The following is a 26,294-nucleotide window of genomic DNA, read 5'->3' on the forward strand; positions in this document are numbered from 1 at the left end:
TAACACCAGTGGCAGGACAGGGCTCAAGGGGCAGTTGAACAGGAAGGCAAGGCAGCAAATCTCTGCTCATACTGGAGGCAGCTGGGGATCCTGCAGGGAAGTGAAAGGAAAAGGGATTGTCTCCAAAACTCTGCCAGGCTGAGCATAGCTTCCTTGCTGGAAAGCCAAAAATAGTCTCTCTTCTCAGAAGAGACTGTAGCAGGGATCTAACTCGAAGTGCAGCCAAATACCCAGGAGGTCATAGGCCAGACCCAGAGCAGCGTGGCTACACCGAGGAGGTATCATCAAACCGTGGAAAGACAGCAGCCATAGCTGAACCAACCAGTAACAACATTATCTCCAGGCATCTCATCATGCCAAAGGTGCCAGAGGAACCCTGCCATATGGCAAGGATGGCAGAGCTGGGGAACAGCTGCATACTGCCATGGCCAGCGCTCAGCCTGTGACAGAGGTTCAGCTCAGAGGATGGGAGACAAGACAGGGGATTTTTCCTGTCTCTTGTGGCCTGGCTCAAAAGATATCCCCATGGCAGCTCTGCTTTCCCTGCAGCACCAAACCCATCACAGGCACTCCCATTCCCTGCAGGGCTGCTGCTGCCTGCGCTGGGCAACACCCAGCTACTGTTGGGTAAGCTGGCAAAGTGCCAGGAGACCAGAAAGGCCATGCCCCTGCCAGGGGAATGCTTAAGGCCAGTTGCTCACATTGCAGCGTCAGCCTGCTGACTTATCTCCCCTTTCCTGGGGGTCTCACTCCCTCCCCCAGCACTTCAGTGGGCAGCTATTCCTGGAGACATCCTGGGGACAACTTTCAATCATGTCTTTACCCGCTGACATTTACAGAGCCTCTTCCAGCAGCTGATGGATTTCATAGTGTGAATCTTCCCCCAGCTCCAGTCCATTTATGCCCTTCCCTCCATGGTTTGTCATTGCCCCAGTGCATGGTAAGGGCTAGAGGCAAAGCTGCAGCTCTGCTGCCAACAGCTTTCCGCCTCTGGGCAGAGAGGCCTGTCCTAGCAGAGCTGTCATACCCGCCTTCTGCAAACTCCTATTTAATGCCCTGCCCTCCAAGCTAATCCTGCCCTGGTCTCTCCCAGCCATCTCTGCTTCTCTCTTTTGGGTGGAGGAGACACAGGGCTGCCAAATCTTGTAATACTCAGACTATTTCTTAAAGCCACAGCTCCTGAAATGGTGGGAAAACTTGAAGTTCCTGACCACCAGTGGCTTTTGGGTCTTCAAGGAGTTTCTCAACCTGCTTACGCAGAAAAAGCAGGGACCAGAGCCTAGAACCCATGCCAGGGGACAGAAGATGGGCACAGAACACAATCCAAGTAGACCAGGGCTGCAGAGCAGTGTTTGTGGCTGCTCTGCGCCAGAGGCACCGAGACCTGCCAGGCAGTCATCAAAAATCCTACAGGTGATCACTCAGCTTTGCTCACCACCTTCAAGAACCAGGGTGTGAGAGGTGTAAGGGAAAGGTGGATCCAGGTCTGGGCTGGGACTTGGGTAGGGTGTCAACATCCAGCCCTGCAGTTCAGAGGTCTCTCCCCTCCAGTCCCCCAGCAGTAGTAGCCCAATGCCCCCTGAGGGCTGTGCATCCACCTTGCTCAGCCAGCAGCTTTTCCAGCTGCAGGAAACCCCCTCTTTGACCTTGCCACAGTTCACTCCATCAGCCCTGTGTGCAGGCCAGGCCAGTGGATCCTCTGGAGCAGCCCTGAGCCAACCCAGACACCCACAAGTAGCACATACCACAGCTGTGAATGCACTTCCTCCAGGGAGTTATTTTGGGCATGGCACTGTGGGACACATGCCACTCCAGCACTGTGGGAGCATCTTATGAGAGTCAGGCATCACCCATGAGTACCCTGTTCAAGAAACCCAGAGCTCTGCTCTGGGCAGGTCAGCACAATGACACAATACTTTAATATTCACCACACAACACAGCGAGTTCCAGTGTTGGGTGGGACCCTAAAATAAACTGGTATCAAGACAACTAACAACATGTTAGAAAAATAAGGTTTTCTACTAATTCCCATTAGGCTAGAAAAAATATTAGCACTTTGAGGAAGCGTGCTGATAGAATTTTAAGATGCTCATCAAGCACCAAACTAGCCTAATTACTCAGAATCTGGGTAAAAGACGAATCCAAATCTCCTCCTATATGAGGTGCAAAAAGCCTTCCAGCCTCACCCAGCACCAAATTCCTGTGCTGTTCCTGACACACAGCTCAGGACTCTCTTGCCAACACCTCAATTTGGAGCAGTTTGGAAGCATCCTGGGGACTCCTGGTCAGACTGAAGGTGTGGGACTACCTGGCCGAGGAGCATAAGCCTCAGCTTTCCCCATGGAGTCACAAAACACACCAGCAGCAGAGCACAAGCCTACATGGCCAGGCAGATCCCCTTCTCCCATCACCACCTCCAGACCTTGCTTTCCGCCCAGCTCTGGCACCCATCAAAAAGCTCAGCACTGGGCACAGGCAGAAAGCCACAATGCCAGGAGCTGGGCCATGCCAGAGTAAGAATGGGACATGAGGATAGAGCATAACTGTTTTTATTGGAGGTGTCAAGAGCAGGAACAAAAACAAACCTACAGGCTCCCTCCTCAAGTGCCATCCTTCCCCCTCACCCACCACCACCACCACCACCACCAGGGCAGTCAGCATCACGTGTGCGTGCTACAAGACATCGGCCAAGGCTTACACTCCAGTTCAGCCAATAAGCCAGACAAAGCCCTCAGCATCTGCCATCACCTCCTCCTTGGTGACTGAGAGCTCAGCTTGGTCCTGCCAGAAGCCAAGCAGGACATTCACCTTCCCCTCCAAAGAGGAGTGAGCTTTATGTGAGACATTGTGGTTAAGGGAAGGACAGGAGCACACCTCCACCAAAGTGCCAGGGTATGTGACCTGGGCAGCAGCTCCTTGCAGGGCATCTTGGAGGACCCTGGGAGAGAGCAAACTGTGCAGCCTCAGCAGAGCTGCAACAGCCACAGGCAAAATATGGCATCACTAAACCCCAAAGGGCTTCACTGCCCCCTCTCTTCAACACAAACCAAACTGAAAGGGAGAGGAGTCAGAAGACAAACGAAGAGGGGGATGTGAGGCAGGTCTGGAAAAGCATTTGGCTTTGGCTCACTTCCCAGCCCGACGCTCCTCCTGGCGCTTGGTGAGAATGTATTTGAAAAACTCATACACAGACCAGGCAATTGCTGTTGAGGGCATCTGATAAATGACTCTCGCCTGGACCCCTCTGAAGTAGGCGGTCACACCGCCCACTTGGTACACCGTCCTGAAGGCATTAGCCATGCCTGTGATGTGTCCACTGATGTTGGAGCTCAGGGCCAGGGACTCCTGGGTGTTGAGCAGGGTTTTGCAAACGTCCAAAGGTGTAGTGGCAGCTGCAGCGACAGCCCCCGCGCAGGCTCCAGACACCACGTGGGAGCCTGGGTTGTACTGTCTGTGGGGGTTGAGCTGCTCTTGCAAGAATTCGTAGGTCATGAAGTGAATGGCTTGGAAGGGGATGTTCATGGTGAGCTGGGTGGTGTAGCTGCGGTAGAATGCTCCGGCCCCTTCGTTGCGCCACACAGCCCGCACACAGTCCATCACACGCTGGTAAGGCGAGTTGTACATCTGCATCCTCTGCTTGACCACTGGGGACAGATGGTGGCAGCCAGCAGCAGCAGCCAGGACCCAGGCGTGGGGAAGAAGAGGAAAGAGAACGGTAAACACAAAGCCAGGCTTCCTCCAAATGCCGGGAGTTTGGTCACACTGGCCTAAGAGCTGATGGCAGACAACTCAAACCAACAGTGCCCTATGTGTTCCCACACAGGACTCCAGGCACTGAGATCCGCTGAGGCATCCCTGTCACACAGACATCATCACTTTCAAACTCCACAGCTGCTACAGCCTCAGGGAACATCCTGATATCCTGTTGCCTCCTCATCTACTGCTGCAGAGCTACCATGCAGTCTGAAGAACCCCCTCTACATCCAGTCTCTGATTTTCCAGACAGCTCTCGGTCCGGATAATACTGTCCCTCCTCAGCCACCCCCTCTGTAGCCCAGAATAACCACAGCACATCGCAGAGCTCACCAGCTAGGAACTGTTCATAGCCACTGCCAAAACACAGCCACACCAAAGCAAGATTCAGGTGCCAAACCCCACCAAACACATCCAAGAACAGGACAGGGATCCTAGAGCACAGCCTGCCACTGTCCTGCCTCCCCTGTCTCAGTGTGACAAGGAGCTAAAAACAATGGGGGACTATAAAGTACTACAGTCATGACAAGAGAAGCTCCAGTGAAGGAATGACAATGGCCCAGCCAGGCAGCTGCCTGCTCCTCGGGGTCCCAGCCAGGCAGTGGGCAGGCAGGCACTTTACTGGGCCCACATCAGTTAGAACCCAAACTGTCACGAGCCCTCCAGCTTTAGGAGTTAAAAATACCTTAATGACTGGCCTTGCCTCATTATTCCTCCTTTTCCCACCACATTCACAGACTTAAATTACAAACTCCCTGGTTTTTTTCATACATACCAGGTTCAACAAAATCATCATCTTCTAAATGTTCCACAACACACGATCTCCCTTCTCCCAACTTCACTGGCATGTTTTTGTACCCCATTCTTTTACTTTGCTTCTTGAAGACAGGCCTACAACTGTACCATTTCTTCCTGACACCTCACCACACAAATGCCCAGCTGGAATGCCCAGCTGGGCATTGCTGTGGAACAACTTCGGCAGTGCAGATCACATCTCTCTTGCCTTCTTTCCTGCTCCAGGTAACAGTCCCCAGCCAAACTCCTGGGCGAAAGGCCCATGCCCTCCCAGCTTCTCCTAAGCTGGGGTTTGCTGCGCTCCAGAATTAATTTCTTCTACCTACCCTGTCCATAACAAGCACCCACGAGGGTCCCTAACAGGACCCACAGGCCCCAAAAAGATCATTGCAGTCAGGAAAGCAACAAGAGCATCCTCTGTACCACAGAGAGGACCCAAGAGGCTCGGACAGACCTTGATCCTCCCCTCCCTGGCAGGCCAGGACCATCGTTACCTTCAGCAGGGTTCATGGCTGCATCATGGAGCAACGTTGCTACACACCCGGCTGCACCTGCAAAACAAGAACTTCCACATGTGAGGGAGAAAAAGTGAGGGACCCCGGGGCTCCAATGCAGCCCTGAGTCCCCTGACAAGGCACAGGAGGAGGCACAGAAAGAGGGTGAGATCTGAAGGAAGCTTCCATCTCCCCTCCAAAAGGCAGGCTGGTCCTCAGTGGTTCCCACACAGAGAGATAAAGAGAGGGTGAGGATTGTGACAGGCTGTCAGGTCCCGTGAGCTGACTGGGACTCACTTGGGCCCACTCCTTGGCAGACAGGCCAGTGCCACAAGGTGGGAGGGGCCCTTAGGATGGTGAACGTACCCATGCCATAAGGAGAAGCCCAACAGCACCCTGCTACATGCCTGCCAAGAGCAGAGCACGCCCTGCGCTCCCCTCAGCCCCACACTCTCCCTACTGTGGCAGCTCCTTGAGACAGAATGGCCACCATGGTGAAACAGGCTCCGAAACCACGTGTCACTCCTGGGGTGAGCCCTGTCACCGCCAACCCACGGGGCCACGGCCAGTCCCAGCTTGTCTGCGGGTAGCTGCCGTCCACCGGCATCCTTCCGGGCCAGGGCCACTGACCTGCTCCGTACCAGATACCTGGAAGCAGCTCTGGCGGGCGCAGGAGCGGTGCTTCCCCCTGCCCGGCGCCGTGCGGCTGTGGCTCGCGGCTGGAGAGAGCACAGGGCTTTAGGACATCCACGGCACCCCGACCCCGCGGCGGGACCGGGCCTCCCTACCGCCACACCTGCCGCTCCCCCCCCGCGCCCTCCCCGGCGTGGCGGGGCCGGTACCGTTGGCCACATGGCTATTGCCCCCCGCGTGGATAACGTCGCTCAGCGTCTTTTTTAACTTTTCGTAGCAGGCGAAGTATAGGGCGTGCGCCGGCCCGGCGCCGGTGGCGGTGATGTTCAGGCCCCGCATGGGCCGCCAGACGCCTTCAGTGCGGGCGATGCGCCACAGGGCCTCCAGCACGTTCCGGTAGCGGGCGGCGGGCTCCGGCTGCAGGCTCTGCATCCGCGTCTGCAACATAGGGCGGGCCCGCCGGGTGGCTCCTCAGACCGTGCCCGAGGCACCGCCGCGCCCTCCCCACCGCGCCCCCGCCGCGCCGCCGGCACCTTGACGCAGTCGATGGGGTACATCACGCAGTGCTCCATGACACCCGCCACGGCGCCCGCCAGCATGTGCGTGGACACGGCGGCGCCCTGCGGCAGCGCTTCGTAGTCGGGGGCGGGCGGGGAGCGCGGCTCGGGGCCACCCGGGCCGGCGTCGGGACCGGGACCCGGCGCCACCTCCGCGTCCGCGCCACTCCGCCGCGCCCGGCCCGCGCCGCCGCCGCCCATGAGCAACAGCAGGACGCGGCCCGACTCCGCGCCGCCCGGCGCGCCGGGGCCCGCGCCCGCCCCCGCTCCCGCCCCCAGCTCCATCGCGCCGCCGCCGCCGCCGCCGCCGCCCCGGCCCGCGCCGTCCCGCCCCCCCGCGCCGCGCTGCTCCGCCCCCCGCGCGCCCATTGGCCGCCGTCGCCCAGAGCCCGCCCCCGCAGCGCGGCCACTGGCTGGGCCGGCCGCGAGCCGCCCACGCGCGCCACGCTCATTGGCCGCAGCCGCCGCGGCCCGGGCTCCGCCACTGGCCGGCCGCTCTCTACGGCGCGTCCGAGCGCGCTGCCCGTTGGCTGCCGGCACTGCCCGCCCTGCCGGCCCGTGCAGCCTATTGGGTGTCTCTACCTCGCGGCCCGCCCCACCGCTCGGCCCATTGGCAGGGGAACCCGCGACCTTTGGCCCGCCCCGGAGCCGCCATTGGCCGGCGGGTCCGCCACTCCGGAGGCCGGCGCGTGCAGTTTATTTGGACGGCCAGGATTGGCTGGGCCCCGCGTGCCGCCCCCGGCGAAGGGCGGGCGCGGGAGCGGGGCCGAAGTCCCGCCGGCCTGTGGGGAAGGGGAGGGCTGAGGGAGGAGTGAGGGGAGGGGTGCGGGGGGAGGGGCGTGGGGCGTGTCCTGCCTCAATCTGATTGGTCGTCGAGTCGCATGGGCGTGGCTTTGGCCGAAGCCGGCGGCGCTGATTGGTTCTCGTGCTGTGGAGGGCGGGGCGCGCCCGGTGGGGCGCGGCGGCGGCGGCGGCGGTGACGTGTCCGCCGGTGCCGGCGGCGGGGTCGCCAGCGGCGATGCGCGGGCGGGCGGCGGCGGACACACATGGCCAGGTGAGGGGGGCCGGGCCGCGCCAGGGGGCCGACGCCGGCGTGGTCCCGGTGCTAAGGTGTGGCCTCTGCCCGCAGGATCGGCGTTTCCTGCCTGTCGTGGCGCTCGGTGGGACCGTGCCCGGGGCCGCGGCAGCGCCCGGCGGTGCTGGGGCTCGCCCTCCTTTTGGGGCTGCTGCTGCTGCTGGCGGGCGCTGTGCCCCGCCGCTGGGCCGCGCCGCCCCGCGGCGCCCGGCGGGACGAGAGGTGAGCGGGGCCGGGGCTGCCGGGGGAGCGGGGTCGCCGCCGGTGCTGAGCCGCCCCTGCCACCCTGCCCCAGGTACCTGGCCCGGGCGGAGGAGCTGACGGCCACCGACACCGAGGACTCCGCCCTTAACTACGGCGTGGTGGTGGACTGCGGGAGTAGCGGGTCCCGGGTCTTCGTCTACTTCTGGCCCCCGCACAACGGGAACCCGCATGACTTACTGGACATCAAACAGATGAGAGACCGGAGCAGCCGTCCCGTCGTCAAGAAGATTAAACCGGGTGCGTGCCGCCGCTGCCCGTCGCTATTCCCGAGCCCCCCGCGCACGGCTGGGACGGGTTTCTCACTGCCACCTTCCCCGGACAGGCATCTCCGTGACCGCGGCGGCCCCCGAGCAGGCCACCCCCTATCTGCGCCCGCTGCTCCGGTTCGCAGCCGCCCACGTTCCGGCTCAGAAGCACAAGGAAACGCCGCTGTACATCCTGTGCACGGCTGGCATGCGGCTGCTGCCCGAGAAGTGAGTTTGCGGCCCTTTTCGGGAGAGCCAGGAATGCGCCGGGATTTCTCAGCCCCGACAGCTCCCTCCTCTTGAGCCTAACGGAAGAACTGGGAATCCCAGGGGGAAAACTGAGAAAGGAAAGGGCACGTGGTTGGGACAAACGGTGAGGGATGTAGAAGAAGGGTTTGTGCATGCTGGGAGGGAGCTGAGAGAAGGTTTTTACTGAGAGTGACAAAAGTACTGATCTATTTCTCCTCTCCAAAGCACGCTAGGTGCAGCATCAGGGCTTGTGGGGTGGAATGGGGGTGTAGTGCTGTGAGATTCCTGCTGTCTCTTTACCAGCAGTGCTGGGGAAGGTCCCGCAACATCTGTTTGTCTCCTGTGCTCTTGCAGGCAGCAAGCTGCAATTCTGGAGAACTTAGTGAGAAATGTGCCCCTGGAGTTTGATTTCCTCTTCTCTAAATCACATGCAGAAGTGATCTCAGGGAAACAGGAAGGTAGGAGCTGCCACAAAGCTCTGCTTGGCTCTCTCTCGTATATTGTTGAAATGACCTTTTCTGTCATGGGCAGGTGTCTATGCTTGGATTGGCATCAACTTTGTCCTGGGACGGTTTGATCATGAGGATGGTGAGTCTGGCTGCTTGTATAACAGCTGGGAGGGTCTGACTAAGGATCTGCTGGACCTTGCCCCAGTGCTGGAGCTAAGAGCAACCTCTGGAGTAGGCAGTGATGCCTGATGCCAGTCATATGTGTGAAACTCTCCCAGTTCTGGAATCTGGAGGGCCACTTGCCCTTGTCACAGAAACAAGTCCCTGTGTGAGGGGATCATCCTGCTGCATTTTGGGAAAAGAACCAGGGAGAGAGGGTATGTGATAGTGTGTCTGTAGTGGCTGCCAGCTGTGGATGCCTTGGGGGAACCTGCAAAGCCATGGTGTGGCCAGTTCTGAGTGCCAGGACCCAGCAGCTGTGGGGGGTAATGATGGAAGCAGAGATACTGCCCCAGGCCCTGACCCTCTCTGACATGCTGCTGTGGGTTGCAGAGGAAGATGCAGTGGTCACCGTGGCACTGGGGGACCCGGGGAAGTCCCTCATTCGGAAACGAACTGTTGGTATCCTAGACATGGGAGGTGCCTCCCTGCAGATTGCCTATGAGGTGCCTGACTCTGGAGCCATCTCCTCCCCTCAGCAGGTGCGTGTCTGGCTGGTTGGCCCCAAGGGCAGCCCCTGCCTTCCCTGGGTTGTTGCTGACCAAGGACCCGTGTCCCTAGGAGGAGGCTGCTAAGAGCTTGCTGGCAGAATTCAACCTGGGATGTGATGTGCAGCACACTGGCCATGTGTACCGTGTCTACGTCAACACCTTCCTGGGCTACGGTGGCAATTTTGCCCGGCAGCGCTATGAGAAGCTTGTGCTGAATCAAACCTTTGTGCACAACCGGTATTGCTGCCTCACCTAGCAGTGCCCCTGCTGGGGAATTGTGAATTGAGGTGCTGGTTCCTTCACGCTGCGCTCTCTCCCTTGGATTCGCCTCAAAAGCTGCCTGTGGAGATAACAGCTCCCACAGCCACGCTGGCAGCAGGTGCCTAGGTTGGCACAGGGTGCATGGGTTCTGCCCTTTTTCAAGCCTGGCAGGCATTATCAGTGCCACAGCTCCTTTCCTTCCTCCTTCTCTCTTCATAACAGGCTACAGGGAGGCCCCCCTAGTGGCTTTTGGCTTTTCCTGCTCTGACTTTTCCTCCTTCTCTGGCACCAGTTCACTCAGTACATCTTTCCATTGCATTCCCACCTTGAGCTCTGTGTCTCCTGTCTCTCCTTTCCGTCCAAGAACACTACGTGAAGCTGTTAGCAGGGGTGGAGAGACTTGGTGCCCAGGTACTCTTGTGCCAGGAGCAAACCCTGCCTCCAGGTCCCCAGGGGCTGTGCAGGGGCACGGATCCCCATGAGCTGGGTGGAGTGGGCAGGGCCGTGTTGCACCCTGCAGGGGCTTGGAGCATGTAGCTTCAGGTCAGTGTGACTGATCTGGCGAGTTCGGCCTTGGCAAGAGGTGGCAGGTGCGAGCACTGTGGGGTAAAAGGGACACAGCCTGGTCTGGTGCAGGCAGTATCTGGATGCAGAATAGTTCTAGACTAGGCTTTTGGGAGGTGGTATATGATCCTCTGTGCAATTGCCGTTCCTTCCTGGACTGTTTTCCAGCCTGCACAGCCAGGAGACAGGACTGAGCCCTAAGATGCCCTTTCTGGACCCCTGCCTGCCTGTGGGGCTGGAGGACACGGTGACAAGGGGCAGCCAAACCCTGTACGTGCGGGGAAGAGGGGACTGGCAGGCCTGTGCAAAGCTGCTGCAGCCCCTCCTGGCAGGGTCCAACAGCAGCCAGGACTCCCTGCTGGGGGCCTACAAAGCACCCATTGACTTCAGTAATAGCGAGTTTTATGGCTTCTCTGAGTTCTTCTACTGCACTGAGGATGTGCTGCGCCTGGGGGGTCAATACAGTGCCCCCACCTTCACCTCTGCTGCCCAGGTGGGTGCTGCCCCAGATCAGGGGCTGAGAAGATGCTGTACTTGGGGCTGAGGGTGAGAGCTTTATCTCTCGTCTGAACCCCAACTTCTCTTGGCCCCAGGAGTACTGCAGCCAGCGGTGGGAGGTGCTCACCCAGCGCTTCCGTGGTGGCCTCTACTCAGCACACGCTGACCAGCACCGGCTGAAGTAAGCAGATTTACTGGGGGATGCCATGGCTGGACTTCCTCGGGGGTGTTCACTGGGGTATGGGACTGGTGCAAGTGGCAATGTCTGGCTGATGCTCCTGTGCTGTGCCTGCAGGTATCAGTGCTTCAAATCAGCCTGGATGTACCAAGTCCTTCACGAGGGCTTCCAGTTCCCTTTGGACTACCCCAGCCTGCGCACAGCCCAGCTGGTGTACGACCGGGAGGTGCAGTGGACGCTGGGAGCCATCCTCTACAAGACGCGATTTCTGCCACTCAGGTACCATCAGCTCGCTGATGACATCACACAGGGAAGGGCGGTTGAGGAGGAGTAGGAGTAACCAGACCCGGTGAAGGCTCTGTCACCCTCCGACGGGGCGTGGCAGCATGGACCATGGCAGGACCATGGCAGGACCCTGGCCAATCTTGGCATTCCTCTCCACAGGGATCTTCGTCAGGAGAGCATCCGGCAAGCACATGCCTCCTGGCTGCGCCTCTCTTTTGTCTACAACCACTATCTCTTCTTTGCCTGTATCCTGGTCGTAGCACTGGCCATAGTCCTCTACCTCCTGCGGCTGCGCCGCATCCACCGCCGGCAGCTGCGCTTGGCCCAGCACACCCTGCTCTGGCTGGACAAAGTGGTGGTACCTCTGAGCCAGGGAAACGTACCATGACACCGGTGATACCCACCATCCAATTGCACCAGCAGAACCAGGACTGGCTGACAGCCTGGGCTCCAAGGGCTTGTACTCTTTATTGAAGACCATCTCAACTGTGCACTCCATCATCTCTGCATCAGAACCAGAGCCCACATGGGCTGAGGCACCTATGGATGCCAGAGCTTTCCTCTCCACCTTACTTACCCCAGTAATGATGATTGCATTCCTTGACCTCTGGCCTGTGCCTCGCTACGTGGTGCAGATCAAAGTCTCTTGCTGCCAGCGGGCTCAAGGCTGCAGCCCTGGCAGGTCCCTCAGATAACAGGACACTATCACTGAGGCAGCCAGACTGTGGCCTGAAGCACTGGGCTACCCCATGACTCAGCCACCAGTTTGCAGGGCAACCTGGTGAGGTGGCCCTTCTGCAGGCCCTGACAGGCCCACAGGCTGGAGAACAGCAGTCACAAGCAAAGTCACTGCAGGAACCAGATGAGCCACAAGTTCCACCAGGTTGCTCTGCCCAGCCTGGCCCTTCCTGGAGCATTCCTGAAAAAGTATCCTGGTCTTTACCATGTCTTACTCTCTGAGGACAATCCTTCTATAGTCCTAACCAACATCCCAGCCTCAGCCCTGAGGTATCACTGATCGGTTCCTAAGACACCACCAAAGCAGACTGACATTCCTTTCATCCATTCCCTCCTGACCATATCTGCCCCATGGCATTAGTGCCAGAACCTGTGGTTCTTTCCCCCTGCAAGTGCAGGCTGGGCCTGCTCCTGGGAGAACCACCTCAATCCAGCCCAGCTCACCAGCCTAGGACAGGTCTAAGTTGCGGCTGTGCACACAGGCTTCCTCCCCTGGAGCTGGAGCCCACTGATGGTCCAGTGAAACTTTGTCACTTTACTTGAACTTGGCCGTTATCATTCCTGTAGCAATAAACAAACTCCTTGAGCCATCCAGCACTGGTTTGTTTCCTAGTGAGCAGCTCCCTAGCAGCAATGGCTCCTGGCTGGTGGGCTGCACATCTGTGCCGCTGCCATGGACGATGGAGCTCCTTTGTTTCAGGACAGCTGAGCTCAACTGAGCTGTTAGCAGCAAGGAGAGCTCTGTTCCAAACCAAACTGTTGTAATCCTTGGAGACAGCATCCTTTGCTGCCCTCGTTCTAGGAGGAAAAGCCTGCTCACTTCAGAACTGAAGATGCTGGTCGGTCCCTGCTTCTTACCTTATTTCACACCCCAGTCTTACAGAGCTGCCTGGCAAAGAGGCCAGTACAGTGTTCCAGCTGCTGCACAGCCATGGAGATGGCCCCAGCACGGTTGCCTCCTGTGACAGGCTAGGCAGGTACCCAGTTCTCCCTCTAGCACATGCTGTTGCCTGCCTGTGATCCTGGTCCCACAGCGTAAGTGCACAGGTGGCATCAAGGATAAAACTTTCCATACCCCCGCGTACTGCCAACCTCCTGCTCAACAGCTGAGGATCCCAACCTCGTTCTCATGGTGTAAGCAGTGTTAGGGGGAAGGAAAGATGTCTGAGTAAGGCCAAGACTGTTCTTCAGCCTAAAAGCAGCAAAGGACACAACCTCCAGCATCACTTACTAGAAAAAGGATTTATTGCCACAACACAAATTTAACAAACACAGACAAATAAATACAGATAAATTAGTTGATAAATAAGGGGAAGCCTAAAACACAGTGCCCTACTGGGTTCTTCTCAGAACCTGGACCCATGTTGGTGTGGTGGAGATACCTAGACAATACTGCAGCTGCCTCACTGCTGAGGTGGGAGACACAGCCCTCCTTTCATCCCCACCAACAGACCCCAACACCTCCCTTATCACACCCAAAGTGAATGCTCCTCTAGAGTCAGCCTTCCCTTCTGCCACCCAACAGCCAGAATCTGCCTTAGCAGGGACCACCCTCACCACAGGGGACTGATCAGACCACCTAGCATGCAATGGCTCCTGCCTTCTCATGCAAGTAGACAGCTGGTGCCTGAAATGACCAGGGATAGGGCAACTAGGTGGGCGGCCTGGGCTAGGAGCAGGGGGTTCACTTGGGGGCAAGGGCTGAGGGCACTGAGGGAACAGGGCAAGCACTGCTGGGACAGGATCTGCTGGAACTCCACCACACACGGAACCCTTGCAGGATGGTGCTCAGTGACTGCAGCACTTATGCAGCTGAAGAGATCTCTCCCTGGCTGCTCCGAGTGCCAGGTTACTAGGTCCTTGTCCAGGGGTGCTGCCTGCCATGCTCAGGAGCCCAGCCATCATTGGTCCAGGTCTCAGGGCTCCAGCTGTGCTGGGGCAGCAGGTCCAGCCTCTGTCCCAGCACCTCCGGGGGCTGCCTGATACAGGTGGGTAGAGGCTGGAACAGCTGCAAGAGCTGGGAGAGGAAGAAAGGAGAAGTTACCACCAAATACACAAGGGAGTTCCCACAAATCTAGACAACGATAGTGCTTGGTTTGCTCAGGCCCAGTGCAGACCCAGCAGCCCCACACTGCGACCAGCTCACCACCGCTATGATGTACAGAAGCCAAAGCGTCTCCCATGCCCAGCAAGGGCTGGGCTGCAGCTCCCTCCCCTGACAGAGGCAGGTAAGTGCAGACATCTCTGATACAGCCCAGCCCTCTGCCCACTCACGGTGATGGGTCTGGCGGGGGTGTCGGTTTAGGCCAGCTCCTGGGAACTGCTCACTCCCAGAGGAAGCGCACGTACCAGATGGTCTCGTTCTTCAGCTGTGGCCCGAACAGGGGGTTAGCCTGGGCCAGGATGGCGATAAGCCAGCTGCAAAGGGACCCAATGTGCCATTAGCGCCGATGGCACAGAGGCAGGACCAGGGCCCCGGGAGCGGCCGCTGCTCCAGGGCGTGTTGGGCCCGGATAGACGCGGGCCTTCACGGGAGGCTGGGCAGCAGCCACCGGGCCCCGTGAAGCCAGTGGGGGGCGAGGGAGGGGTACCGGGCCCGGCCCGCGGTACTCACAAGAGGTAACAGCACACGGCGGTGGTGACCAGCATCGTGATGATCACCCTGCGGAGACACCGGCGTTAGCACGAGGAAGCCCGGCCCCGGACGCCTCCCCCGCGGCACCCCCCGAGCCCCCACTTACCCACGGTTCGGCCCCTTGGGCACGAACCAGGGTGCGGCGATGCCCACGAGGCCCCAGAAGGCGGAGAAGAGGACGAGCGGCAGAGCGAAGCTGTGCGCCGTCATGGCCGCTCCGTTCCGCGGCCCGCCCCTCCCCGCCGCAGTGCCCGCCCAACCCGTGGGCGGAGCGCGCCGCGCGCCACCACCCCCCATTGGCGGAGGACGCCTGGCCCCGCCCCGCCCCGCCGGCGCTCGCGCAGGCCCCGCCCCGCGCCCGAAGGAGCCCCAGCCAGACTCGGAGCTGCTCCGTAAAAAGTCCTTTATGTCACAAAGTTCGCACCCGCCGCCGTCCCCCTGCGCCAGCTCCGCTGGGCGCACGTGCCCTCGAGCACCGGCACGGGAGTGTGGGCCGCCCCTGGGTCCAGCGGCGCAGCTCCCCCGGGAAGACTCTCCCGCCGGGGGGTTACTTGGGGACTCTCCGGAGCTCGTTCATGAGCCACAGTGCCATGCTGAGCAGTGCCAGCGAGCCCGACTGGTGCGTAGCAGCCAGAGGTGTGGGGACATACAGCAGCAGAGTGCTGATGCCCAGGCCCACCTGCCAAGAAGGGAGACGAAGTTAACAGCAGCTGTGGATGCACCACTGATACCATCCCCGTCACTAAGTGTGGTGTAGAAAAGCTCACGGCCACTGCAGGACTTCCCACCCCCAAATTCACAGTGTGCATGCAGTGACTTGAGGGGTGGGGTTTAGGCAGCTCCCCCTCTCGGCTCCAGATGCTCTTGGGCCCAGCACAGATCCAAGCTGGGGCCAGCTATGTCTTGTAAACCTGTTACAGATTAGGGGGGCAAAAAAAAAGGCAGTACCTGCATGCAAGCCACAGCCAGTAAGGAAGTCACAGCCATCCTGGTCCTGCGAGGGAGTGGGATCTTCCGTGAGAAGAGGTACAGTGCTGTGACAGCTGTGACAGAGGCAATTCCCTACAGAAGGGAAGGCAAACAACCACCCTTCAACAAAAGTTCAAAGGAAATGGGTGCAATGGCCTTTGGCTGCACCTTCCAAGCCATAGAAGAAATTCTGTGCACAATTTAATCACGGAAACATGTTAATGGCTATGGCCAAATCCCAGAGCTCCCACGCCATCAGGTTAACAACCCTGAAATTTAACTGAAGTTACATAGTTTCATTTTTGCTCCAAATTAACGCTTTACTTTTCAACAGCTTTTCCTCATTTATCCAAGTCAGTAGGGATTATGTCTGCCCTCTCCCCGGTTGTCACCTTGACAACTAAAAATGGAAGCTGTCATCTGGAAAACTGATCTCATTTCCAGCGCTCAGCTGTAGTTCACCAGCATAATCTTGCTGTGGAGGTCACCCCAGGTGATTCCTCTTAATCTTTCTTTTTAGTTTTAGCCATGGCTTAGTTCACAGCTGTGCTGCCATTGGTATTTAATAATCGGATTGCTCTAACTAGCTATTTTCACAGGGTATGACTGCGTAAAGCATGTTCAGAAATGCTGGAGAAAGCATTGACTATCAGGATTTCCAAGTTTTATTTCACACAGCTTTCCCTGACGTATCAATAGCAAGGGCTACCTCCCACTGTAGCTCACGTTATGGAAAAGAAGACACAAAGAAACAAAGTCTGTTACTTGCGCAGAAGGAAGACCTCCTTAAGGAAGAAGGCCACACTGAAAATAAATAAGGCGGCTAAACTTCCTCTTCCTGGAGAAGCAAACTGGTAAGATGCTCTCAGGCCCTTTGGACACTCTGGAAATCACTCAAGCTGACAGAAAGAACAACCCAAAAAGGACAGCTTGGCTACAGGAGGCAACCAAGAAAGAGCCCAGACATATCAGGAAGGCAGCACTTACCAAGATCCTGTGATCAAACTGTACAGTTGTAGGATTCTCAAAGATATTTCTCAGCACAGGGGAGAAAGCAAGGAGATCATCAGGGATCCAGCGCTCCCCCATTTTGGGGAAGGAATTGTACACAAGGCCAGCATCCAGCCCTGCCACAAAGGCACCTGCAATTCCAGGGCAAAAAATGAGACTACCAGAGTAGCCAAAGGTGTCACTCAAGGTTGTACAGCTCTGATTCAAGAGCTCAGCCTGATCCTGAATTTCTTCTAGAAACATACACAGTGATCACACAGCACAGGCTGGCTGGAAGGCACATCTACACTGCTCAGGAAAGACCAGTAAGGATGTTCTTGACTGTAAGCTCTGTGACAGCAGCAGATTTCCCAGAGAACAGAAGGGGTTGCTTACAGTCCCCACCAGATCAGAGGAAGAAATAAAACAAAACCAGCAGAGAGGAATGAGTGGCAAATGGGACAGCAGAAAGAAACAGCCTTACCTGAAAGAGCAGTAAGAAAAATGAGAGCTGTAGTGCCATGAGCATATTGTCTCAAGCGGAGGAGCTGATGGGTTTCAGGTAACTGTAAAATAAAAAAAAGAGAAAAGAAAAAAAATCAAGGCAAAGCATTTCCAGCACTGTTGGCAGCAGCTAAGAAAAGCCTTCACTGCATATATAGGACAAAGGGTTGGCCTTTATTTTAGAAGAGGAATCTATATAGACCACCACAGAGCAGTCACACTTCAGTGGTTCCTCACAACCACAGCTAATCAAGTCCAATCCTGTGCAGAAACTGAAGTGGCCACTGGACAGTTACTGGCACAAACCATTTTGCCCAACCAGACACAACGAGCTTCCACAAATTCTGAGTCTAATCACTCTTGAACTAAACAGCACGAGTCAAAGGAAGTGTTCCATAACCAAAAAGTTTACAGAATGGGTATTTGGTACAACTCCAAGTATTCTGTAAGTATTAGACCAGAGCCAGGAACTGAGACTAAAACGGAGCAATCAGCATTCGCATCCTTTCCTTACCCTTCACATCAAACCCCAGGGCTCTGAATTGACACTTCACTGAGCTTTTGACTCCTGACACACCACTCCATACCTTGTGTCGTGGAAGCAGCAGAGACAGCCCTGTCCACAGGCTCGCAGAGTACAGAACCAGCGCAGAGCCGAGATGCGCTGCAAGGCGGTACTGACTGACCCGAGGGATGTCGTACGAGTCTGGCTTCTCTTCCAGACCACTCTTCACCATGTACCACCCCAGCAGCCCCTAACAAAACAGGACAGAACTTAGAGCCAGATAGGGCAGCAGCAACTAATATGACCAGATAAACATTAGGGGCAAAGCAACTTGTTTCCTCTGCCTTCAACCAGCCAGCTACCAGCACTGACACCCTCTAAGCTGTCACGAATCCCACTGTCTCAGCTATGCTCAATCAGAAGATAGCAAACTGCAAGAGAACAGGTTTAGATCAGCCATTAGAGAGAAATCTTTACTGTGAGGGTGGGTGAGGCACTGGAACAGTTTGTCAAGAGAAGTTGTGGATGGCCCATCTCCACAAGTGTTGAAGGCCAGCCTGGATGGAGCTTTGAACAACTTGGTCTAGTGAAAGTTGTCCCTGCCCATGGTAAGGGGGTTGAAATGAGATGATCTTTAAGGTCACTCTGTGATTCTGTGATATTCAGGTGTGGTCACTAATCCCTGAGGCTGCAGGGCTCTCTCACCTGAAAGCAGACCAGCCCACAGAGGGCAAGGACACAGCCCTTCAAGGGGCGGCTGAGCCAGCCCCGGTGCCAGAAGTAGGCAGCAGGCAGGATGTAGGCCAGGCCCACGACACGGCCCCACATGCGGTGTGAGTACTCCATGTACCAAATGAACTTGAACTCTGCCAGGGTCATGTTGTGGTTCAGGCTGTTAAAGACAGTAGAAGAAAGAACTATTTCACATGATGCAAGAGACCTACACTAAACTTTGCACAATGCAGGATCACCTTCCTCAGAGAAAGGAAAGAGCCATCACCAGACAGGTTTTATGTGCCTTCTCAGCGACTTCAGAAAACATTTTCCTTCTTACAAGTTTCTTGAGTGGCTCAGTCACAGGAGGGATGCTCTCAGCCCACCCTCCTTCCAGTTTTGCACACTCACATTTTAAACTCTGGGAACTGCTGGTACTTCTGGAACTCAGCTTCCCACTCCTGCTGTGTCCGTGGGGGTTTCATCTCCTTCACCAGGTGCCAGTCAACCATGGAGAGGCCTGATTCTGTCAGCCTGGGAGCAGGGACAAAGCAGGCACAGCTCACTCACTGAACTGAAGCAAGAGTTGTTGGCTGCACAACAACCCAGGAGATGGACTTGGATGGTCCCTTCCAACCCAGGATATTCTATTGTTCTATGACGACCTTTAAACTCAGACAGAAACAGGATGGAAATCAGAGAGTCTGTAAGCGATCGGGCCTAAAATTGTGATAAATGTATAGGAGTTACCCCCAAGTGGCATCAACACACCGTGAGCAGTCTCTGGTACTCCCAGCCCTACTCCACTATGTGACCTTGCATCCAGGATGGAAAGACAGGCGAGGAGCCCTCACAGTCACGCTCGGGGCGGGGCGTCGATGTGGCGCGGACCGGGAGGTGGCCGGGACCTGCTGCTCCCAGGCCCTCTCTGAGCCCTCCCCGCGGCCCCGGTGGGGCTGGGGGCGCCGCGCTCACCTGGTGACACCGCCCAGCACCACGGCACCGGCCACGGCGCCGCTGCAGGCCAGGAGCCATCGCCCCACGACTGGCGGCGGCACGGCGGGCGGGGGCTCCTGGTGCAGCAGCCGGTGCTGAAGACAGCGGTGCGGGGGAAGGCGGCCGCGGGCCGGCGGTGCCGGTGCCGGTGCCGGTGCCGGTGTCGGTGTCGGTGTCGGTGCCCCCCGCCCCCCGCCCCGCAGCAGCTCCCGGGCCCCGCCGCGCACCGCCCGCAGCATCCCGACCCGCGCCGGAAGTGCCGCCACCGGAAGCGCGGCGCGAGCGCTTCCGGGCACACCCGGGCGTCGCCATGACGATCGCGCGGCGCGTGACCGGCAGCGCGAGCAGCGACCCCCGCGCGCCGCCAGCGCAGGTGAGTGGGGCGCGCGCGGGCGGGGGCGGGGCCGAGGCCACGGGGGGGCGGGGCCTGCGCGCGCCGCGCGCCGCCGGGGGCGCGCCCGGCTCGCGCCTCCGCCCGCCCGCGCGCCCGCCCTCGCGCCAGCGGGCAGTGCGGGCCCGGGCGCGGAGGGCGGGGCCGGAAGCGGGACAGAGGGGCGGGGCCCGGGGCGGAAGCGGGCGGGGCCCGGGCGGGCCGCGGGGCCGTGGAGGGCACCATGGAATGGCCCGCTCTGACCGCGCCGCTCCCCCTCCACAGGCATGGACGATGGGTTCCTCATGGAGGTGTGCGTGGACTCGGTGGAGTCCGCCGTCAACGCGGAGCGCGGAGGTAAGGCCCGGGGCATCGCGGGAGGGGGCAGCCGCGCGGCGGGGCAGGTTCTGACGCCCATCTCCGCAGGTGCTGGGCGGATCGAGCTGTGCGCGGGACTCGTGGAAGGAGGGACCACCCCGAGTATGGGTGAGTCGACCCCGCCGCCTGCCTGGGCCCTCCCCGCCTCCCGTCCCTCTCCCCTCGCTCCCCGCCTGCTCCTCTCCCTGCCCGCTCGCGATCCCGTCCTGCCCGCCCGAGGCCGGAGGTGCCTCTGCGGAGCGCTGAGGTCCCCGTGCCGCCCGCAGGGCTGCTGCAGGTGGTGAAGCAGTGCGTGCGGGTCCCGGTATTCGTGATGATCCGGCCCCGCGGGGGCGATTTCCTGTACTCGGACCGCGAGGTGGAGGTGATGAAGGCCGACATCCGCCTGGCCAAGCTGCACGGCGCCGATGGGCTGGTGTTCGGGGCCCTCACCGAGGACGGGCGCATCGACACGGAGCTGTGCACGGCGCTGCTGGGTGAGCTTGAGTGCAGGCAGACCTCTGTGCCGGGAAGAGCTGTACAGAGTGGTTGGGTCTGCACATTCTGTCTGTGGTCTTGCCATCTCTTTTTAACCTTCTCCAGTTTTGTGTACTGCCACACTTGTGAGACATAAAGTAGTTAAGAATCTTTGCAGCCCAGAGGTAACAGCCCCAAATCATTCACAGAGTTTCAGGACCACCTGGGTCTCAACTGCAAGGTCTAAGGAAGTTTAGGTGGGCTGCTTTGGGAACATTAAACTGTTGGATTCTCTCCCTTCATTAGCTTTGCCCTTTTTTCTTTATTTTTCTGATACAGGTGTCTAGGATACATATCTCCTGGACCTTGGCCTTTTGGGTAGCTGGCAATTCATCTTCATTTTTTTCTCTTAACACACCCAGTAAGAAAAGATAATGAGAGAGAGGTGGAAACATAAAAAGCTACTGAAGCTGCAGTGGGAAATCATTAGTCCAGACTGTGAACGTGAGGATGCAAATTCTCTTTCTCTATGAATCTTTTCCATGAACTACAGCCAAAGCTAAAGAGGTCTGAGCCTTTCCCTGGTGAGGTGGTGCTCAGGGTCTCATACAGAGTTGAATGTGCTGTAAGAAATGCAGCAAAAAAAAAGGGTCTTGCCAGGAGTTGACTCTACTAGACCAATGAAGTCATCTGCTGGAGTCAGTGTTTCTAGGGCAGGGGGCAGGTGGATTTCTTTTCATAGAAATAAATAAACTTTACATAGCAGATAGAGCACCACTGGTGAAGTTTGTTGTGGTATGAGAAGAGAAATTATAGATAGTGAAAGAAATCACAAAAATCAGCTTTCCTGCTTTCAAAGAATAATGGTCCTGTCCTTCCCTAGGTAGATGATACAACTTCTCTGCCTCCTTCCTGCAGAGAAAGACATCTATGGTGGGAATGAAGGTTCAGCATGTTCCCAACAAGATGGGGGGTGTTGGTATTACCTGTAAAAACAACAGTTTGTTGCTTTCTCAAAGGGCAGAAGTTTTCTTGCCCACCAAAGAGGCTGGCCAAACAGCAGCCACTGCATTGTTCCCAGCAAATACTGGGACTCTTCTGAGCTCCCTAGGAATGGTGTGAGAAGCCTTTGCCCTCTTTCATGTCATGTACTTTTCTGGTTCAGGTACAAGGGACTCTCTGTACCAGCCCTGACTGACCATATGTCTTCTTGTTGCAGCTGTGTGCCGTCCCCTGCCAGTCACGTTTCACCGCGGTGAGTTGCTGGGGACAGTGGCCCAGGGGGGAGCAGCCTGTGTCCTGCTGCCAGGAACCTGTGGGGATGGGAGGGAGCTGAGCTTTATGTGCTTGGGTCGTGCTCTGCGGGGGGACAGCTCTGCAGGCTGTGCTGTTCTCCCAGGAGGGTTCAGGTCTGGGGGGCTGTGTCACTGCACTCGAGAGAGAAGGAGTTGTCTGAGAAGCTGAGTGTGGTGGCTGGCGCTGCTGCAAGGGGAATGTTACAGTCAGGAGCTGTGGCTCCAGTGGGGCTGGCCAGCTGTGAGCAGAACCCTTCATACCATTGTCTTCAGTCTCCTGAGCTGGCCAGGGGACAGGGCTTGAGCACAATGAAGCAAAGTGATTTCTGAGCTGCTGTTCTGGTCACTCAGCCTTCGACATGGTGCATGACCCCCTGGTGGCACTGGAGACTCTGATTTCTCTGGGATTTGAACGAGTGTTGACGAGTGGCTGTGACAGCTCAGCACTGGAGGGATTGTCCTTGATTAAGAGGCTTGCAGAACAGGTAAGTGTTTGCTGCACTCCCCTGGGCTATTGTGGCTCCTATGTGGGCACTACATGCAGGCATCTCTTTTATTGGAGCCCTCCTTTCTGAAAAGGACTTCTGTCAAGGAGCACATGCCTCCTCTCTCTTGCATGGCTTTAATTCCCAAGTCTATGTGGGCTGGGCCCTAAACTCTCCCACAGCAAAGACTGTTTGGGTTATTCTTGCTCACAGACAGGGGCAGGGCAAGGGGGAGTTTGTTTCAACAACTGGTGTGATAAACCCACAGAACCAGCAAAGTGAGGTCCCTGCTCGGTGTCTCACACATATAACAGGTGTACCTGAGAGGTAGCCAGGTGGGATAGAGTTTGGAGGGAATGGTGACAGGTTGTTTTAGCTGTAACTGCAAATTCTTTTCCACATTTCCTTGTAAAACCTTGAATAGAGCAAAAAAGATGGGAGAGAGTGAATGAATTGCAGGCCACAGTGACATCCACGAGTTTATGGAAAGTGCTGCATGTGAGGTTTCTTTGCCACTCCACAAATGCACATGTGGATGTGGTGCAGAGCAATATCACTAATAATATGTTGTTATTCTTTCAGGCGAAGGGCAGAATTGTGGTCATGCCAGGTAATGTTTTTTTGTCATCCTGCAATCCCTATTCCTTCCTTCCTAGCCTCCTGCTCTGGGATCCACTCTCTGATTTGGCTTTCTGAGCTGGGTGTCCAGGAGGAACAGCTCCTGCTCTGGTGTGTGTAAAGGGCATGTAGAATCCTGCAGCTGCTGCTCACTGCAGGATTTGGGAACAGCTCTAGTTCTGTGGGAGGATGTGAGTCAAGGCTTCTCCTGTCTCTTTTCATGTGCCTGGGTCTCCATTGTCCCAAGGACTGTCTTTTCCCTTCAGTGTGAATGGTGCTAGTCCCTTAGGGGTAGGTCCCGGGGTGATACCAGGTCTGAGACAGTCATCTGCTTGGTTTGCGACATCGGGCTTTTTCCCTCCAGGAGGTGGCATCACGGAGCGCAACCTGCAGAGGATTCTGGAAGGCTCCACTGCTTCCGAGTTTCACTGCTCTGCTCGCTCAGCCCGGGACTCAGGGATGAAGTTCAGGTAACGGATAATTAATGATTCTCATTTAGCAGAAGTGTACAAGAGAAAGGCCAAATGAATGTGCACGAGTTCATAGAACAGGCATAAATTTCAGCTTCCTGGGTGCTGTTGTGCCTGACACTGTGTTCTGCAGTTTGTGAATCCAGCAGTGCTCCTCATCTGGACACGAGCTCCATGCAGAACCAGATCCTTGGAGTATTTCTCCTGCTACTGCTGCCCTAGGAGTTGTTAGTGCAGTTGTGAGGCACTTGGGAAGGCAGGTTCTGAGGTGCAGTTGCCTTAGATTTTAATATAAGCATTTGGAGATTTGGAATTTGGGAAGCCAGTGGGATGTGCCTCAGAGGAATGAGTTATACTTGGCCATGGGTCTGCACTGGATTTCTGCTGATGCTGTTGTTTCTTGCCTTTGGATTATTCTTCTTTACTGTCCCATCTTCAGTTTGGGTGACCCCGTAGGTTCTCTGCCCACTGCTGAGATGAGAGGAGATGTTTTCTTTTCTTGATTTTTTCCGTCTTACTCATCTGTACCACCATCAGATAGTAACCATTGATTTTCCTGACAGAAATCCAAATGTTGCCATGGGAGCGTCCTTCTCAGCCCCTGAATACTCCATAAAGGTGGCAGATGTGGCCAAAGTGAGGACCCTGAATGCAATTGCAAAGAACATTCTGTAGTGGAAGGCACCAAGCTGGGACAAGAATGCTGAGTCCTTCCTGCCACATGGACAGATGGGTGCTGCTTCCATCCTCAGGCTGCAGAGGATGTGCAGTAGGTGATGAAGCCTGACACCTCTACCCTTGGCTTCCCCCAAAAGACCAGTCCCTGGCCTGGAGACTGATGTTGGCCGTTTTAAATAAAAGGACTCATTCCCAGATACTGCAGCAACAAGCTGTTCAGCAGTATTTGGGAGGAAGGGAACTGAGCAAATAGGGGGACTGAAGTGTGTAGCACTGCATGTGATTGTCAAATAAACACTGCAGCTGCCCCCTTCTTGCTGTGCTTTTCTGCAATTTGTTTTATTTTCAGGTAAGACTATGATCCATGTTGCATAGCCTGCATTAATCAGGCCCCTGCTACACCAAAGAACACAATCACATCCAGAATGCCAGGGAGGGCAACATGATAGCCACAGCTGGAAAACAAGGCCTGCTGTAGTCAGACAGTGGAATAGGTGGGGATTAGCAATGCATCAGCTGCTGAGTAAAGAGAAGCACATTGATACCTACAGGTGATGAACACACTAATTTCTAGTGGGATGGAGCTTCTCACTACCTGACTGATGAGATGGGGGTGCTGTGAGGCATCCTAGGCCATGGGTCCTCAGGGCTTGAGGTGGGGTGGACATGTGATGAGATTCTTGGGAAGACTGGGTGCTTTTTCTAAGGGAGTTTCCAAGTCTTTTTCCCAGCATGAAGCTCAAACTGCTTGTTCTCCAGACAGTGTTTGGGGAATGTGCCTTTTGGGTCATTGCTGCCTAGTCAGGATTGAAGCTACAGACTCATTTCAGTTACCCTTGCAAAATACCCAATGAAAGATCTGAGCGGCATCAAAGTGGCCCATTAGTAGAGACCCTGAGATATGTCAACTTTATTCTTCCTGCCTTCTGTAAAAGATCACAAAACTGAAGGGAATCCCTCTGACAGCAGAGGTAGTGGACCTCAGGAAGCAAAAGCAGGATTCATGTTTCTCTGCCCATTTTGGCAATAGCTTACAGCCTGTGAGGATATACAGCCAAAATGCTGTATTTGACAAGGTGACAGCACCTTCGTCACCTTAAATCAGGTCATTGAAAGCCTATCATCAAAGCCTATCGTATTTCCAGCTCAAAGAGTATATCCACCTTTTCACATGGATCCAACAGAAGTATCGCTCTCTCCCAAAACACACCTTGGAAACATAAGTGATAGTCCTTAACAGAGGAGCTGTGAAGGGAATGACTGCATAGTGCTGGTGTCAGAACCTGCTTCAGCACTGACAGATGTGCAGGCAGTAGGAAAGATTCAAACTTGGAAAAAGACATTATTAAATTTCTGGTTATAGTCAACATGGTTCAGAATACCCAGTTTAAGAGTTCATGGCTTATGTTGTGAGATTACATGAGTCATGGTCATCATTAAGATACCAGTAGTTCAAATAAGACATACTCTGCTGACACAGAGTTTGGCTCTTTCCTCTGTGTTTAAAGTTAAAAAAAAAAGGCTTTTGAACTTGCATGACATTACAGTATGACAAAGGAGAGAAACAAATCCTTCAGAGAAGAGTTTAGTAGTGAGGGCTGGACTGATTTGTTGATTGCCTGGCAGAAACCTCTTGTCCCAGACAGACATGAAGCAATGCCTGGTTTTTGAAGATTTAAAGCAGATGGATAAAGTCAGGGGAGCATAGAGAAGCTGTGTGATGTTGTAAGCCCTTTATAGAGGTGCTATTGCTTTGATTTTGGAAGGAGCTGAAGGACAGTGAAGTGGGTTTGTAGGTTTTTAGGAGGAGCATGTCCGGGTATGTGGGTAAAGAAAGTGTCGGTGCACTTGCTTTGAACATTAAAAGAGTTCTGGCATCCTGTCATCAGGGAAACATTTCAGCTCTGAATGAGACTAAAGATGGGGTGGGGATGGGCTGTGACCTGTACTGAAAACAGACTAGCAATGGACAGTGTTATACAGGAAGGTGCCATGAGCAAGTTGTCCCCTTGGCAGCAGCATTAACAGGTGGATTTTAGCAAGGCCAGAGGACACCTGTGCCCATGGGCAGCAAGAAGAATCTGCAGTCTGGATGGAGGACTGAGGAAGTGACTGCTCCGTTCACTTATTTCTTACCCATGGCATCACATGGCAGCTCTCAGTAGCAGTGTATTGGTTTTCGCCTCGAGGACGTAGCACTGGGAGTAGTTTTATTTACAAAAACATGTGGATTTAATCAGATAAACCCATAATAATTAACCAAGGAGTTGGACATTGAGCCTTTCTCTGCTATTGCTAGTTCCTGAGCAATTACTCATTGTGTCACCCTTGACTTATGAGTTATCTGCTAACTCAATGAACAAAGACATCATGATCCTTGCAGTCACCCTACTGTCCCCTTTTATCTACTGTTCCTCAAGAGCACACATGATAAAGCAAATCCAGTTCCAGCCTTGGAGTAGCACCATCCCCACGTGTCCCTG

The 26,294-nt window shown here is 55.9% G+C and overlaps 5 protein-coding genes across 7 annotated transcripts; 2 read left to right on the plus strand and 3 right to left on the minus strand.

The window, feature by feature from the left end:
• Window positions 1-2,533: 2,533 nt before the first annotated feature.
• SLC25A28 (solute carrier family 25 member 28) lies at window positions 2,534-6,760 on the minus strand. The gene is given in 5 exon segments (XM_071563997.1): window positions 2,534-3,644; window positions 5,043-5,099; window positions 5,885-6,113; window positions 6,209-6,558; window positions 6,561-6,760. Coding segments are annotated over 5 exon segments (1,278 nt in total). The 5' UTR covers window positions 6,685-6,760; the 3' UTR covers window positions 2,534-3,126.
• Window positions 6,761-7,176: 416 nt separating this feature from the next.
• ENTPD7 (ectonucleoside triphosphate diphosphohydrolase 7) lies at window positions 7,177-12,340 on the plus strand. 2 transcript variants are annotated; one of them, XM_071563332.1, is made up of 12 exons: window positions 7,177-7,286; window positions 7,362-7,529; window positions 7,603-7,808; window positions 7,894-8,044; window positions 8,420-8,523; window positions 8,597-8,653; window positions 9,067-9,215; window positions 9,295-9,461; window positions 10,218-10,542; window positions 10,643-10,728; window positions 10,843-11,004; window positions 11,170-12,340. In XM_071563332.1, exons 1-12 carry the CDS (start codon window positions 7,279-7,281, stop codon window positions 11,396-11,398), a joined length of 1,812 nt encoding a protein of 603 aa, XP_071419433.1. In that variant the 5' UTR covers window positions 7,177-7,278; the 3' UTR covers window positions 11,399-12,340. The 2 variants fall into 2 exon arrangements, with proteins under 2 accessions (XP_071419433.1, XP_071419434.1); XM_071563333.1 differs by lacking the exon at window positions 7,362-7,529.
• A 631-nt stretch (window positions 12,341-12,971) lies between these two features.
• On the minus strand, window positions 12,972-14,623 carry LOC139675644 (V-type proton ATPase subunit e 2). Its single transcript, XM_071563587.1, has 4 exons — window positions 14,490-14,623; window positions 14,363-14,410; window positions 14,023-14,166; window positions 12,972-13,765 (listed from the first exon to the last, which is right to left on the minus strand). Exons 1-3 carry the CDS (start codon window positions 14,591-14,593, stop codon window positions 14,073-14,075), a joined length of 246 nt encoding a protein of 81 aa, XP_071419688.1. The 5' UTR covers window positions 14,594-14,623; the 3' UTR covers window positions 12,972-13,765; window positions 14,023-14,072.
• Window positions 14,624-14,776: 153 nt separating this feature from the next.
• COX15 (cytochrome c oxidase assembly homolog COX15) lies at window positions 14,777-19,586 on the minus strand. Its single transcript, XM_071563850.1, has 8 exons — window positions 19,041-19,586; window positions 18,477-18,599; window positions 18,057-18,243; window positions 17,434-17,601; window positions 16,827-16,908; window positions 16,340-16,494; window positions 15,332-15,445; window positions 14,777-15,062 (listed from the first exon to the last, which is right to left on the minus strand). Exons 1-8 carry the CDS (start codon window positions 19,298-19,300, stop codon window positions 14,931-14,933), a joined length of 1,221 nt encoding a protein of 406 aa, XP_071419951.1. The 5' UTR covers window positions 19,301-19,586; the 3' UTR covers window positions 14,777-14,930.
• CUTC (cutC copper transporter) lies at window positions 19,355-24,124 on the plus strand. Of its 2 annotated transcripts, none has more exons than XM_071563851.1 (9): window positions 19,355-19,434; window positions 19,717-19,788; window positions 19,858-19,917; window positions 20,087-20,285; window positions 21,485-21,520; window positions 21,912-22,045; window positions 22,628-22,655; window positions 23,028-23,133; window positions 23,697-24,124. In XM_071563851.1, exons 1-9 carry the CDS (start codon window positions 19,372-19,374, stop codon window positions 23,806-23,808), a joined length of 810 nt encoding a protein of 269 aa, XP_071419952.1. In that variant the 5' UTR covers window positions 19,355-19,371; the 3' UTR covers window positions 23,809-24,124. The 2 variants fall into 2 exon arrangements, with proteins under 2 accessions (XP_071419952.1, XP_071419953.1); XM_071563852.1 differs by having other exon boundaries at window positions 19,363-19,434; window positions 20,076-20,285.
• The last annotated feature ends 2,170 nt before the right edge of the window (window positions 24,125-26,294 follow it).

This window comes from Pithys albifrons, chromosome 9, assembly GCF_047495875.1.
Source record: "Pithys albifrons albifrons isolate INPA30051 chromosome 9, PitAlb_v1, whole genome shotgun sequence".
Taxonomy (NCBI): domain Eukaryota; kingdom Metazoa; phylum Chordata; class Aves; order Passeriformes; family Thamnophilidae; genus Pithys; species Pithys albifrons.

Bases quoted from the DNA above. Each gene is read 5' to 3' on its own strand.
- CUTC (XM_071563851.1), top strand. From the start codon at position 19,372: ATGACGATCGCGCGGCGCGTGACCGGCAGCGCGAGCAGCGACCCCCGC. The intron at 19,435-19,716 runs GTGAGTGGGGCG...CCCCCTCCACAG, and splicing joins CCCGCGCGCCGCCAGCGCAG to GCATGGACGATGGGTTCCTC. The intron at 20,286-21,484 runs GTGAGCTTGAGT...TTCTTGTTGCAG, and splicing joins GCTGTGCACGGCGCTGCTGG to CTGTGTGCCGTCCCCTGCCA.
- LOC139675644 (XM_071563587.1), bottom strand. From the start codon at position 14,593: ATGACGGCGCACAGCTTCGCTCTGCCGCTCGTCCTCTTCTCCGCCTTC. The intron at 14,411-14,489 runs GTAAGTGGGGGC...GTGTCTCCGCAG, and splicing joins CCCAAGGGGCCGAACCGTGG to GGTGATCATCACGATGCTGG. The intron at 14,167-14,362 runs GTGAGTACCGCG...GTCCCTTTGCAG, and splicing joins GCCGTGTGCTGTTACCTCTT to CTGGCTTATCGCCATCCTGG.
- COX15 (XM_071563850.1), bottom strand. From the start codon at position 19,300: ATGCTGCGGGCGGTGCGCGGCGGGGCCCGGGAGCTGCTGCGGGGCGGG. The intron at 18,600-19,040 runs GTGAGCGCGGCG...CCCTGCTCCCAG, and splicing joins GTGCTGGGCGGTGTCACCAG to GCTGACAGAATCAGGCCTCT. The intron at 18,244-18,476 runs GTGAGTGTGCAA...TGTCTTTAACAG, and splicing joins CAGTTCCCAGAGTTTAAAAT to CCTGAACCACAACATGACCC.
- ENTPD7 (XM_071563332.1), top strand. The intron at 8,524-8,596 runs GTAGGAGCTGCC...TGTCATGGGCAG, and splicing joins GATCTCAGGGAAACAGGAAG to GTGTCTATGCTTGGATTGGC. The intron at 9,462-10,217 runs GTATTGCTGCCT...ACTGTTTTCCAG, and splicing joins CAAACCTTTGTGCACAACCG to CCTGCACAGCCAGGAGACAG.